This window comes from Phlebotomus papatasi, chromosome 3 (assembly GCF_024763615.1).
Source record: "Phlebotomus papatasi isolate M1 chromosome 3, Ppap_2.1, whole genome shotgun sequence".
Classification (NCBI taxonomy): Eukaryota; Metazoa; Arthropoda; class Insecta; order Diptera; family Psychodidae; genus Phlebotomus; species Phlebotomus papatasi.
This window is the reverse complement of record NC_077224.1, coordinates 34,842,997-34,857,181: the sequence shown is the minus strand read 5'-3', so window position 1 is coordinate 34,857,181 and position 14,185 is coordinate 34,842,997. Positions and strand designations below refer to the sequence as shown.

Genomic DNA, 14,185 nt, shown 5'->3' with positions numbered 1-14,185 from the left:
TCTTATTCATATTTTTTTTAACAATTACTATTTTTTACTGACTTAAATATCAAAAAAAGATTGCCTAGTAGCACTATGTTCCTAGTAGCCTAGTCGCACAAATCAGCTGCCACTAGCAAATTTTTAAAGATTTTTTACTGCGATGGAATTGAACTCCAATTGGGATATTTTATTTCAACGTTTTGACGTATAAAAATATTCTTCAAATAAACTTAAAACATCATATAATTGAAATTCAATATTTTTGAAAAATTTTCACTTTCCATAAATTGTTATTTTATGCCTCTAGGGGAAAGTGCGCTATATTTTGACGATGATGACTTAAAATTCGAACAACTCATTTTTTTTTTTAAATATGTTTTATTTTGTTGACAAATTATAATATTATATTTCATTATCTGATCCAAATCTTCAAATTTCCTGTAAAGAGCCATGAGCCAAATCCATTAAAAACAAAAGAACGAGTTGTTCGAAGCTTGAATCGCCCGAAGGCACCCCCTAATTACTGGCAACATGTCTTTCAAAATTTGATTTTTTTTAATGTAATCTACTATGGAAAGAAAAGTGTCAAAATTCCCTTAAAAATATATTTTTTAACGAAAATTGCTCACAATATGTAGAATCCAATTTAACAAATTCTAAATATAAATGGTGGATAGGGGAGGTCCTGCATGTTTGAGACACTTTTTTGTGTTTTGACTTTAAGTATTATTTCCAAAACCCGGAAAGTTATCTTGAAATTTTGTATAACACTTAACTGTACCAACTAATATAGACTTTATTGAAATAACTCGATTAGTTTTTTTGTCAGATTTGTTTAAATAATCAAAGATTTAATCAAACGTATAAGTATAATAAGTTCAAACGTATTTAACGTTTATGTTGCTGTATTTTTTAATCTGTGGTTTTTGTATTGACTAATTTAATTATTTATTGTAAGTAAATTAAATTTTGGCTTTAACCCTTGGATCACCGGTAACCCAAAAATATTTTTTTTTCTACGGCGCGGCGATTTAAAGTTGCGTTTAGCTATAAAAAGTAATAAAAGAAATATTTTTTTCGACCTCTAATTTCTGAACTTCTCGTCCTTAAAGGGTGTACCCTTGCATTTTTACATTTTTTTAATACACATTTAAATTGATATGAATTTACACAATTTAAATTGCAGTATATTAAATATGAACCGATAGTATCAATGCTAATGAGATCTGTTATATTGTATAACAACCAGTTCTCTAAGCAATATAAAGCAAAACAGACTAAGAATTTTTACCACGAATACCATGAATACCTATTTCATATCATTCTTTCATAATCTCGGTCCCTAGCCTCTCAAAATTCATGACGAATTATGTTGAATTATGCTGGTACATTGATAAATTTTACTGTTAATATTTTGGGTACGTGCTGTACAAATTTACCAACTCATCACATAGACCGCAATATTTTACATTATTTAATTTTTCACACCATCTTCCTTAGTGATAATTTCCCATGGCACAATATTGTGGGTAGGGTATGTTTTTTGGCTCCTGATTCGGCAAATTCAACTGGATGGATATAATTTTTCAGATGAAAACGGCAGGCATATTTCATAAAATTATACGGTGAAGAGCATAGGGGTTCGGAAGTTAATAATATCATGTGTCACAGCTCATATACCATGTGTCATAGCAATGATACCGACTAATTGCACAATTTACGACCTTGTTGATTTACAGTGATTTTAATAACTATTGTATGCTTATTGAGTGTTTGACAGAGATATTGTGTTTCAAAACATTTGTGATAAAAGATCCACTTCTTGGCACTTCCCAGGGAAAAGGTTCCATTCACGCCCTGTAAATCACACTGAGAGAGTGAGTAAGTCAATGGATATTTTTGTCTTTAGAGATCTTGGGCTGGTTTTTTTTTTTTGTTAGAGAACCTTTTTTCTCCGCGACCTATTATAATATCCAGCTGTTCAGGCTTTTGGACACATAATGTGAATTTTAAATATCAATTACACTTCAAATAGATGTACATAAGATTAAAGGAGCGAGACGATTCTATCTACATGGATGTTGGCTAAAACTTCAGAGGTTGAGTTACATCCTAAAATAGCTAAGAGACTACACAGTAAAAAATTGTTGAGAATTATACAAATTAAGTAATGAATGTATTAAGTAATTAATTCATTAATTGCTGTAGAGTTCACATGTGTAATTTTTGTGTATTTTACTTTATGGCGTCTACACACTCTAAAAGCAATTTTTGTAAAAAATTACGCTTTTAAAAAAAATTTGACCCTACAATGATAAGGAAAATTTTCTTTAAAAAAGATTTTTTCATTGTTCTTAGTGTGTAGACGGCTTTACACATTTCAAGTCACATATTACACATTTAGTTAACAATATAAATTGTGTACAAAAAATGTACAAAACGTACTTTTATAAAAATTACACATTTTAATAAATATACTCTATTTTTTTAAACAATATGTCATTATTCTGAATGGATTACACATTTTTAATTTAAACACATATTTGTAAAACCAGTCTTTAATAAATTATTCAATTAATAAAAAGATATTTATTTATACCCATTTAACTGTGTTATCACACTTGCACATTGAAATTTAAATATGATTCACATTAATTGTTGCTGATGAGAGTCCAAATGTGTAATTTGTGCGTTTGAATCATTTTATATTCAAAATTTGATCTATTTGTTGATAAAAGGTAGACTTGGCCCGCAAAATTTGATATAAATTGATTTATAGCATTAATGCGAAAAATTAATGCGATTTTCTCTTTAATTTTTTAATGTGAAAAATATTTATGCTTTAGGTAAATTTAAACTAATTTTTGCAGGCCAAGTCCACTTCTTTAGCAATAAATAGAAAAAAACCCCAAATATTAAGTGACTCAAAGACACAAAATAACATATTTGGACGCTCACAAGCGACAATTAATTTGAATCACATTAAAATTTTAATGTGCAAGTGTGATAACGCCGTAATGATAACTAATTTTATTTACCTTAATTGTAAAAACAGAGCATACAAATTAATGCAAGATTATTAGTTTAAATTTACAAACATGTGTAATTTCTGTGGACTATTACACTAATATCAAATGTATGAATCATGTTAAAATATATATATAAAAATTACACATGTTGGTAGATATACACACAATTTTTACACAAAAAAACATTACACTTCATAGTTTACACATTATAATTTGAAACATATTTTTGAGTAACATTGCAGCGTTCATTGAACTCAATGCAAAAATGAATCAACTATTTTCACGGGACATTTTTTTACTGTGTATATCTTGCTATCGTATCAAAGCCAGTTGCGGCATTTTATTCTTGTTCTTTTTCTTGGCAATTTTAAATTCAAGCTAAATTCCACCCTTTTTGGAATGTCTTGGGACAAAAGTGCAATTTGTTGGGAGGAGCTGTTGATGATTTTCGTGGCAATTATGTGGTATTTTTGGGGATAGGATTCTCAAAATGTTGATGCCTGACTTTGATTCTAAAAGTCTGCAATCTCAGCCATTTCCATCAAGAAACCTCAATTAAATTAATTAACTCCAAATTGGAGTTCGCTATTAAGATCAATTCCCATAAATCCTGTTGGGGTGTTGGACCATTTTGACCCCCTCCTGTATTGGATATTCAATGGTACTTCGCTTGAATTAAGCCCAAGCACTAGTGATAACAAAATCACCTGACCATGACACAATAATAAGTCTGATGGGGACTGTATTTTCCTGCCATTGGCATTCATGTGGAAAATCATGTCCCAGGGGTCAGATAAATTTAATACATCGATATCTAACGAGACACTTACCATTGGGCGATAGGACACTTGATGAGGATGGTGCACAGGTTGCAGATGCTATCAGGAGCAGAATGAGGAGGGCCCCCGTGACACCAAAGGGGGCCATCCCGCAATACTTTTCAAAGCAATCTCGAACTATACAACAGCAATCCTTTCGGATTTTGTCGTCCTTACACTTCCTGAGCACAGCACACCACTTATAGTCACACAATCACGCACGTGGTTATGAGTTTTTGGGGAACTAGAAGTCTCTCTCTCAGAATACTTTAGTCCCTATTGTGAGCCTAATTCTTCGTGGTTGTATATAAACAATATCCGGTGGGTATTACACAATCCACGTGAACCGGAGGGAAGTTAGAATTTTGAACAAGTGTCTATTCTGCAAAGGTTGATGATTTTCAAATCCATTCACTAGGGATTGAGCCCTATTCTCTCCCCCTTTAGTGTGTGACAACGATTGATGTACGCACTCACGCTTACACACCAAAAACACTTCCTTCCTTCCTGCAATTTACACCAACCCACCCACAGTTGCAAATTTCCAAAATTGCTCGGTTATTTATGTGGTATGCGATAGAGCAGGAAAATAGCATTAATGCTTCCTCAATATCGCCCAATGATGGCAACAAAAAAAATTAAACACGTTGTCTCATTTGAAAATGGAAATCACAACTTCCGGATGCAGATGCACGTTGACATCGAACACTGGTTATATTGGAGAATGTGATCTAACCAACCAGTATTTACAGATTTTGCCGAGATGCGAGACCCTCCGCCAAAATGACTAAATCACGCCGCAGCCAGAACGGCACTGAGATGTATTTTCCACCGTTTCATCTCAGGACCACACGGTGAGTGGGAAATGTGCCTTGGTAGTTCAACAGAGGAACTTGCACTTGCTTCAGCCATGTATTTGTGGGGAGGAAAAGGCGCCCCTTTTGGGATAGCCTGACTTTGGCCAGTAGACACCAGTAAAAAGATTAAAATGATGAGTATTGCCCGTACTTTGTAGTATTTTATACACATTTATAAATCTCCAATATCTCTCTCTCTTTGGATTTGGAGATGAACGCATGGAAAATTCTTCTCAAAATACTCTCTCTCTCGATGTCTCTCTAAAAAAAAATTTTTCCCAAATACCTTCTCTCTCATTTTCACACACTCTCTTACCGTGTGTGTTTTCTTTTTTTTTTTTTTGTTAAATATATATTGTTGGGAAAAACATCTCTCCGGAATACTCCTGCGCGATTCTTTGGCCAAAAAGGAGGGCTTCATGAGACACTCTCGGTGAGACTATTTCCCCACCCTCAACTTCTAGTCTTCTATTGTTTCCTTTTTTCTTGGACGCCGTGGGAATTTTCTCTCTCAATGCCGTTGCCTTTTCAGCCAATCCCAACCATACGGTTCTTGTATGGGAAGTGGGTGGTGGGAGCATATTCATATACGAAGGACCTTGCCTATATGTATTTGTTAGTAGTTATATGACTATTTGAGGATCCGACTACCAGATGGCGTAAGAAACAACTGGTATATTGTTTCAAGATGTCCTTACTACTAACCGTTAATCTACCCGTTATACCCCCTAAATATTTTTACATCCCCCTACTTGTTCAGGAGTCAAATGGTATCCAAAATTCCGGATTCATTTGGGATCTTGTAAATCCTAAATGAAACAATTAAATTTTAACCCCTATATCGCATTTAACTAAATCTTATGAGAAGCCCTACTATATATACCCCTATGTAAAGGTCAAACTGCGCATGTGCTTCCACCCCTTCTTTTACATGTTGTACCCTTCGTGTAGAGTCCTGGCATCAGCTGATTTTTGTCAAAACTCTGAAATTTTTATTATCTCATGGCCTTTTGTTAATCCGCAATATCATCACTGCTCCCTGTATTTGTAATCCTTCATAAACAACAACCATGTTTAAAAGAGCAAACCGCTAGTTCGCTCACAATACCCAGTGTCTTCTATATCAATTGGCCCAAATGTTGTACTTTTCCGGAAGTGAATCACACAATGAGTGAATTAGTCACCTCACAAAATCGACAATAATCTTCCTCAAGTGATGGGTTCATGTTTTGGACGATGCCGCTTTAGCTATAGGGGGTGAGTATTTTATCACTTACAATGCAAAAAAAAATTAGATTTTACATTTTCAACACCGCACCTTTCTCTTCCAGTCGAAATGTCAATGAAAATGGATTGGAGGAGAATCTAGTGGAGGAGAATAAATCTAAAGATGGGCATATTTTCAATATATTAAAATTCAAACAGAGGAAGCACTCAAAATTCATGGAAAAATTCATGAAGCAACAGCAGCAGCAGGGAGATACGTCCAATAACTACAAGTTACTCAATCGAGAGGATGGGCCAAGCAATCAACCAAAAAACTTCACAAATATTCAACTTCAGTGTCTCGATGCCCATTCTCTGCTTTTATCATCTCGATCTGGAGTACCTGGATTTCGTCCAGATCTCTATGTCAGCCTAAATTCATCCCCTGGTGGGTCATCTTTGGACCTCGAATGGGAACATGAATATGCGACAAACAATCGTCACAATCCATGGACAAGTCTTCCAGAAAATGGCGCAATGGAGGAATTGTCCAGTGACGAAGAACACACTTCGTCATCCGGGAATTCCAATAGAAAGCAACCAAATCAAAAATCATGCAAAAACATTAGGGTATCATCGAGATTTAATGGTTCCAAGAACCGTAGCATTCATTCTGCCACAAATACATGGTCCCATATATCAACTCCAGAATCCTTAGAATGGGATCAGGATGATGACCAAGACCTAAAGTCAGAGGACTCTTTGGACCAGGAAACTAGGGATTTGCTCTTCCAGATTGAACAACTCAAGAACCGAGTGCTCAATGAAACTGGCCACTTTGAATACGGTTCCAATGATGTCGAAAGCTGACTGTAACTTTAAAATCCCATCCAACATCATCCAGCCTCATATCGATCATCGAGAATAAGGGTAGATTCATACATTATTTTGAAGCTTTATGTCTCCTAAGACATTATTTTTAACTTACTATCGAATTTACGCTACTACCCCAAACACTACCCTTATCATGTTGAAAACGATCGATCGAAAGCCTCTCCATCCATAGCAATGAGAGTGAAGTGCCTGCCTGATGACTTATGTGAATTTACTTGGGCTAACATCCATCATTCATTGTAAAATCGTAACATCTATAAAACTCCTGTTTTAAGTTTGCCTTAAGACATATCCCTGTATCAGATACATCATTAGAATTTAAGGGGCCTTTAGTTTACTCCGTAAAAATGGTATAAGCATTATGTTTTTAGTTCAATTTGTAATGATAAAATAATTCCTCATATCAGTAGTAAAATTCTCTATATAGAAATATGTATATTTATTAAGTGTTTAAAACGTAATAAAAAAGTATATGGTAAGAAAGTGTGTTTTAAATACACGAAATAATTCTCATCGCTGTTTCCTGAAGAAAGTGAAATTTTCTATGTTTTCCATAATATTTCTTTCTGATAGAAAATAACAGTGACTTTAAAGTCAGAATTTTTCAACAAAATTTAAAAGTATTAAAATTTTAAAATAAAAGCGAGTGCTAATGTTGCAAAATTCTTTTCATTGAGCAAACTGTTTATAAGCTTAATAGTCCGCAACCTATTCGAACCGATTTATTAATTATACGAAAAATTATCCAAAATAGCATAAGTAATTTAAATCAGTTTAAAACGGGATTCACGCTTTTCATGAATTCTAACACCTTTGCAATCAAGCCTAACTTGCCGCAAACGGTTGTAAAATACGTTGTCAAGAGCTTTTATTTAGGAATGATTCAACGGTATTTTAATTACAGACGAAATGGTCGCCAAACTTTACCAAAATAAAAGAAAACGATGAATGGCGCGTTTCAAGCAATCCCAAAAAATATCTTTTTCAAAGAAAATGGAGAGGAGGGCGAAGAAAATGTAAGTCTTATTAAATTGCTCTTTCTTGAGTCAAATTATAAAATTCCAAGATCCTAAGGGGGGTCCCAAGTCTTTATTTCTAACCGTATAGTCTTTACTTTACATATATATATTTTAAAGTAATTTATTAATTTAAATTTTTGTTTTCTTTTATTTACTCTTTACTATAGTATGAAAAGCATTTTTTTAATTTGATTTAAAAATTCTTAATTTTTATTTCTTTAGTTCATTTTGAAATGATTTTGTAATGGAATTAGAAGCCAGATAGGGATAGCAACTTCGATTCTTCTGTAATCCTTCCCCTTACAATTTAACAATAGAGGAACAAAGCTCACGAAAAGAGATTATATTGCTTTCGGAAGTATGTATAGTGTGTAAATTGTGAATTAATAGAACTCTTATAGCAAGTGGTTCCAAGAATGGTTCTTGGATCTTGATCTGAAGGGTCCTTGAATATGAATATAACAATTTTCGAACCCAGACAGACACACTTTTACTTTCTTAACCCTTTAAGGACGATACACTTTTTACCCTTTTTACTGACCGACAATTAACAATAAAAATGAAACTGATAAACATCAAAACATCCAGAGTCTGATTCAGTGAATATTTTGTCTCTATGAACGATAAGGACAAAAATAGCCCAAAAATTTAACCCTCTAACAGTATTTTCTTAATATGCGCAAAAAAATTGTTAGAAAACTTGTTAGAAAATGTTTCCTAGGATAATTTTGATCCAAAAAGTCGAAAAACCATCCATTCTTCATTATCTCTTTTAGTTTAAGCGATAGGTGAGAAAATACAAAACTCTTTTGAAACTCTTTTTGCATCTAAAATTTACATATTAACTTTTTCCAAAATTTTTAGATAAAACACACAAAGTAGAACGACATATTTTTCAGTAAAAATTAAATTTATTTTAGTCAGATAACTTTAAATCCTATCAAACAAAATTAGGGATAGCAACTAAACGAAGAGTCAAAATGAGTTCAAACTTTCAAAAGAAGTTAGTAAGACTATTACCGAAGACACTATAGCACTTTTAAACCTTTTAAATAAATAAAAACCTTGTAATCGTAGTAAATGTGAATTTTGTGAAGACCGTCTTAAGACGGTCATACCTGATAGATAGAGGATTAAGTCATTTTTCTGACAATACTAATGAATGATAATTTTCACTCTACTTAAAAATATTAGGTATGAGTATTGCAATTTCTATCCCCAAAAGAAGGGGTGGCAAAGCGTCCCAGGCTTTGCGAAATGCTCGAACTCGTAACTTAGATGCTATACCTCAAAAGTACTTTCGCATCATTTACCATTTACCGGTTCTCACCGATTTGAATCAATTTATAAATCTCTCAAAAGATCCCCCAAAATTGTTTTAAAAGCAATAGAATTGATTTTCAGATAAAAATTAGTTATCGACTATGAACCGGTTCATTACCGATTCAAAATCGATTGAAACCAGTTCAGTTTTATAGGAAATTCCAAGACCTTTCCAACGAGTGCAAACATGACCCTATTCGCTTGATAAATGCGTTTTCTAATGTCTTTTATTTATTTTTTTTTCAAAAACAATATGTGAGCATAACAAATCACTTCTAATGTGTTATTTTGAATAAGGACGACCGCATATAAAAAATATATATTTTTAAATTTTCATTAGGTTTTTATTAAAAAATTAGTGGTGAACTTCATTAATTATCGCTCCAGTTTTGACCAAATTTCGTCGGTTCCAAAGAAGACTATTGTAAGTCTAAAATGCAACTTTTCAGGAGAGAGGTTTAAAGTTTGAGATACAATATTAAGCTATAAAAATTTTAGTGCAATTAGTATACCTCTACTTTTTGCATTATATCGTAGAAAAATGTAAGTGCTTCTACATGAAACATGTTCCACGATTGTAGTTTTAGTGGAAAACGTAAAAAAAATGTCCATTTATTAGTGTCTTTGGGAAATTTAACAAAGTCTGAAAAATCTGTAATGTATCTCGACTTATCATAATATAGCGCGAAATTTTTAACAAGATGCATGTGATAAGTCTACATCGTCAACATACCATACTAATTTGGTAAAACATCAGAACTCGGTAATTTAAAATGACTTACAATAGAAATTATTTATATTGAATTTGATCACAGTCTAGAAAGAGATAGTCATCCCATGGTATAACTCGAGACGCCACCACCTGTCGGCGTATCGACCTTCGAGATTTGACAATTCTTTTCCCGTGCAAAATTGCCTTTCCGCCGTTTCCCGCTTCTCCCTACTTGTTTCATTTTTCCTTAGTTGCCTCTCGGCAGTTGCATGGAATGGGTGGATACCCGTCAAATAATATCTGCAGATATCTTTAAGATTTCTGTAGAGAAAATCTACACCTCTACAGAATATCTGCAGATAAATTCTGTAGATATTCTTACGAATTTTATTTGGGCTTGGGACAAAATTCGTCAGAATATTTCGGCAGATTTATGACGAATCTCTGATGAATTTCTGTAGATATTCTGTAGATTTTTTCTACATTCCAGACTTTCCAGACAAGATGTGTCAGAAGAGATGGAAAAATTTTTCACTGAAGTTTGCAAAATTCTATAGAGTTATTCTTAGTGATATCACGGTGTTTATATAAAATAAAGAATTCTGCGACGCCGTGTTACAAGTAGAGAAAAGTGAAGTGAAAACTTTAAACAGAGTGTCGACCAAAATTTCGTGTTTTTGTATCATTCGATTGGTGATTTTTAAGAAATTAGTATTTTTGCTCGCAGTTTTTTTACTTATCTAAAATGTGTACTCGGTAATACTTGTTAAGCAGAGCATACAATTTTCTTTATAACTTCTACAGTTTCTTCATAAATCAACAATATTTTTGTGAAGTAATGGAGGTTATGCAGATTTTCTAGGGAGAAATTCTGCCGAGAATCTGCAGATTTTCTCTGAATGTACTAGAATATACCGTTAAAATTCAAAAAACCTCCGAGTAAAATCGGCAGGTAGAGCAATGATTTGACGGGTATTGCTGCGTGCACTGCCGACGGCAATACACACACCTCACAATGCACACAATGCGCACACTAAGCCACCTCGCACTGAGCGATCAGGCGAGAGGAAGCGTGTGAATGTATGAATAAAAGGGACAGATAATCCTAACCGGCTTATGTAGGTGAGATTCTTAACGTGAGCTAACTCGGAGTGCATGCAAATTCGATTTGGAGCTGAAGTTGGGAGACGCCATTCAGTTATCTTGAATCAAATTCGTGAAATTATACAAATTTTGTATTTAAACCAAAATATCAAGGATTTGGATGAACTGGCACAAAAGTAATATATGGGTGAAATGTAGACCAGAATGTTCTCTATAATTTTCCCATAGAACATGATCTCATCGATTACTCAGAAGTCAAGATAAGCGAAGTTTTTTGTTTCTTAACTCGTTTTTTCATCCAGAGTGCCCCAAGTAGTCATTTGTTGAACTTCAACTAAATCAAAGAATTGTTGCATTTTGCGGGACTTTCCATTTAAACCCCTATTTTAAGTGCCTTGGTGGAGTAGAGGCAGTCAAATTGGCATCTGAGTGATTTCAAAGCGTTATTATTGGAAAAATCAATTTTTTCACACTTAAACGGCAAAATCGGAGTGATAGCGTAGTCTGAGTGGAAAATGATGTATGGACGAAATGTAGACACAAATGTCCTCTACAATTATGTTGAAGTAATCATCAAAATCGGTTCAGCGACAGTCGAGATAATTGAGGTTATGTGATATTGAAATTGGTTTTCGACTGTGGCGCTCCTGGTGTTGGTCCCACGAAGTTCAAACATTTTAGAAAGTTGTAGCATTTGGTGAGATCTTTCGTTTAAGCCCTCATTCATCAAAATCGGTCACATAGAACCGGAGATATGATTTTTTGAATTTCGTGAACTTTGACCCCTCATATCTCCGGTTCTATTGAAACCACAGCGCGCATACGCACCATTTTGGAAACGTCCTAGACTGGACTACAACATACTAAAATTTCATTAACTTGCACAATGCCGTTTTTGAGAAAAGTGACTTTGAATTTCGATGAATTTTGAAGCTATCACAGCGCCACCTATGGTAACTTTTTGAACTTCCATCTGAAAGTGCTCATCGAGACGAAACCAAAAAGGTAAAATTTAGGTCACTATGTTAATTAGAACCGGAGATAGAGGCCGGTCAATGTTCGAACTTTGACCCCTTATAGTTCGGGTCAGGGGTTATGGATCGACTTAAGGTTTTTTTTGTTTGATAGGTATAATCAACGGCTACAACATACTAAATTTTCAGCCCGATGCACAATGGAATTTTTGAGTTATTTAACTTTTAAGATTTAAAAATTTTCTTTTTAAAAAAAGCGCCCCTAGCGGTGGTTTTATGAACTTACGATGTTAGAAGGGGAAGTGGCATTTCACGAGAGCTTTCCAAAAAGCCCTCACTTTTTAAATTCTGACAATTAGAACCGGAGTTATGGCCATTTTAAGAAATTTTTTTTGGACCCTTATAGCTCGGGTCAGGGGGGTCGGGGGACCTTAAGTTTGGTATTGATGGAAAGCTCTAAGACCCAGCTATAACATACTAAAATTTGAGTCCGCTGAATGCCATAGGGGCGGAGCTATTGAGAAAACAAAAAAAGGGGGTCTTCAAAATGGCGGAAGGAGGGGTGGGGGGTGGGGGGTCTATGCACCAAGTTGCAATTTTCACCCGATATATAACCTTTGCCGAAAACCGCAAGTCGATATCTTTTTTAGTTTAGGAGCTATTAAGCTCCAAAGAGCGGCCGGCCGGCCGGGAACGTAAAATAGCCACATATATATTCGTGATCAGGAAGTGGCGAAACACATTTTGGCCAAGTTTGAGGTCGATCGGACGACATGAAATTTTGTTAGGATTATAGTAGGTGAGATTGTTAAGAATCTCACCTAATATTTTCTGTGAGAAGGATTTCATTGTTTCTCACTCATTTAGTGTCTCATGAGATTATTGATTTTTCTATGTGAAGATGTAACATTCATCATCCTATGCGGATTTCATTTGATTCTTTTTCCGTATGAGAATTAAAAGAAAATAGTAATTTTTATCGTAAGAAATGTTTTACTCTCAGCAAATAAAAAAAATTAACCACTCTCTCAGGAGATAAACCAATATTGCAGCTAGAAAACACATCATATTTATCAATAAAAACGCACCATATTAATTAATCAATGAAATATTTTATTTCGTTAAGTAAAATACCTGACGTTGAAAAGAAGTCGTTTTTTTTTATAAAACTACATTGATTTACATACCCTTGTGCTTATATTTCCTTTAACGACAATATTTCATTATTTCTCTGCAATAATATTTTCTGATTTCTCGAAATATCTATCGACACTTCTAAAAATCTTCGCTGAATAAATTCTTAAAAAAAAAATAGAAAAAAACATAACATAGGTATAGAGCTAGTGGGGCTATTGAAAGGCTGCAACAAATTCGGACAATATTTATTTAAAAAGTACTGAAATATGGGAAAAATGCAACTAAAGACAGGAAGTAGATATCTCTCACCGTTAAGCCTCTGTAACCATAAGAAACAATTTAAAAAAATAAATATTTCCGGCAGAACTAAGTTTCTGGGATTGAAAAAAAAATGATTTTTTTTTTGACGGTGTAAGGGAAAGTTTATGGGAAAAACTAATTTTTTGTGATATAAAATTTCTTTTTCAATCACTAAAATTTAGTTTTTTTCTACAGATTTTCTCTCAAACCATTTTGCGTGCTCACCTAAAAGACAAGAAATAATTTTCGAGATTAAGGAAATAATTCGAGATTAAGAAATAATTTTCTTGAATTATTCAAGATGGCAATTTTTGTGGCGATTAGTGTCGACGTCGACATGTTCAGCTGGACTATACATCCAAAACATATACAAAAATGAACAAAGTCACCACGGCCAATTTTGAGAAAAATTAGAAAAAAGTTCATTTTTGGCATATTTCAGTAGGATAGGGCACACATGAAAGGGAAATAAGAAAAAGAATAACATTATTTTCGAGATTATGTCATTTGGGGAAGGTCATGGAAGACCGAGAGGTCGATATCTCTTACAATTTGAATTTTATATGGGTTAGAAAACTGAAAAAATGCCAAAAAACATCATTTTTAAAATAAAGCTATTCGTTACTCTACAGATCCATCCCAGATTGTGACCGATGTAATTTAGAAGCAAGATATTTAAAAAAAAAAACAGTAAATTTGACGAAATCCGTTAAAAAAGCCCTGCAGGGTGGTTGACCTTGACCTTGAATAATCCAAAATGGTGATGTAACCGGTATGTGTTGATGGATTAATGTTCTGCTGGATTAAGTACAAAACATATCCAAAAATGA

General features: G+C 33.8%; 2 protein-coding genes across 2 annotated transcripts in view; one reads left to right on the top strand and one right to left on the bottom strand.

Moving 5' to 3' along the window:
- LOC129805426 (lachesin-like) overlaps window positions 1–4,817 on the bottom strand; it is a 117,220-nt gene extending 112,403 nt beyond the window's left edge. The window contains exon 1 of the mRNA XM_055853314.1: window positions 3,842–4,817. Coding sequence (XP_055709289.1) covers window positions 3,842–3,938 — 97 coding nt within the window. The 5' untranslated portion in view covers window positions 3,939–4,817. The remainder of the gene's footprint in view (window positions 1–3,841) is intronic.
- Window positions 4,818–5,639: 822 nt separating this feature from the next.
- On the top strand, window positions 5,640–7,256 carry LOC129805425 (uncharacterized). Its single transcript, XM_055853312.1, has 2 exons — window positions 5,640–5,943; window positions 6,018–7,256. Exons 1-2 carry the CDS (start codon window positions 5,903–5,905, stop codon window positions 6,760–6,762), a joined length of 786 nt encoding a protein of 261 aa, XP_055709287.1. The 5' UTR covers window positions 5,640–5,902; the 3' UTR covers window positions 6,763–7,256.
- Window positions 7,257–14,185: the final 6,929 nt, after the last annotated feature.

Bases quoted from the DNA above. Each gene is read 5' to 3' on its own strand.
- LOC129805425 (XM_055853312.1), top strand. From the start codon at position 5,903: ATGGGTTCATGTTTTGGACGATGCCGCTTTAGCTATAGGGG. The intron at 5,944-6,017 runs GTGAGTATTTTA...TTTCTCTTCCAG, and splicing joins TGCCGCTTTAGCTATAGGGG to TCGAAATGTCAATGAAAATG.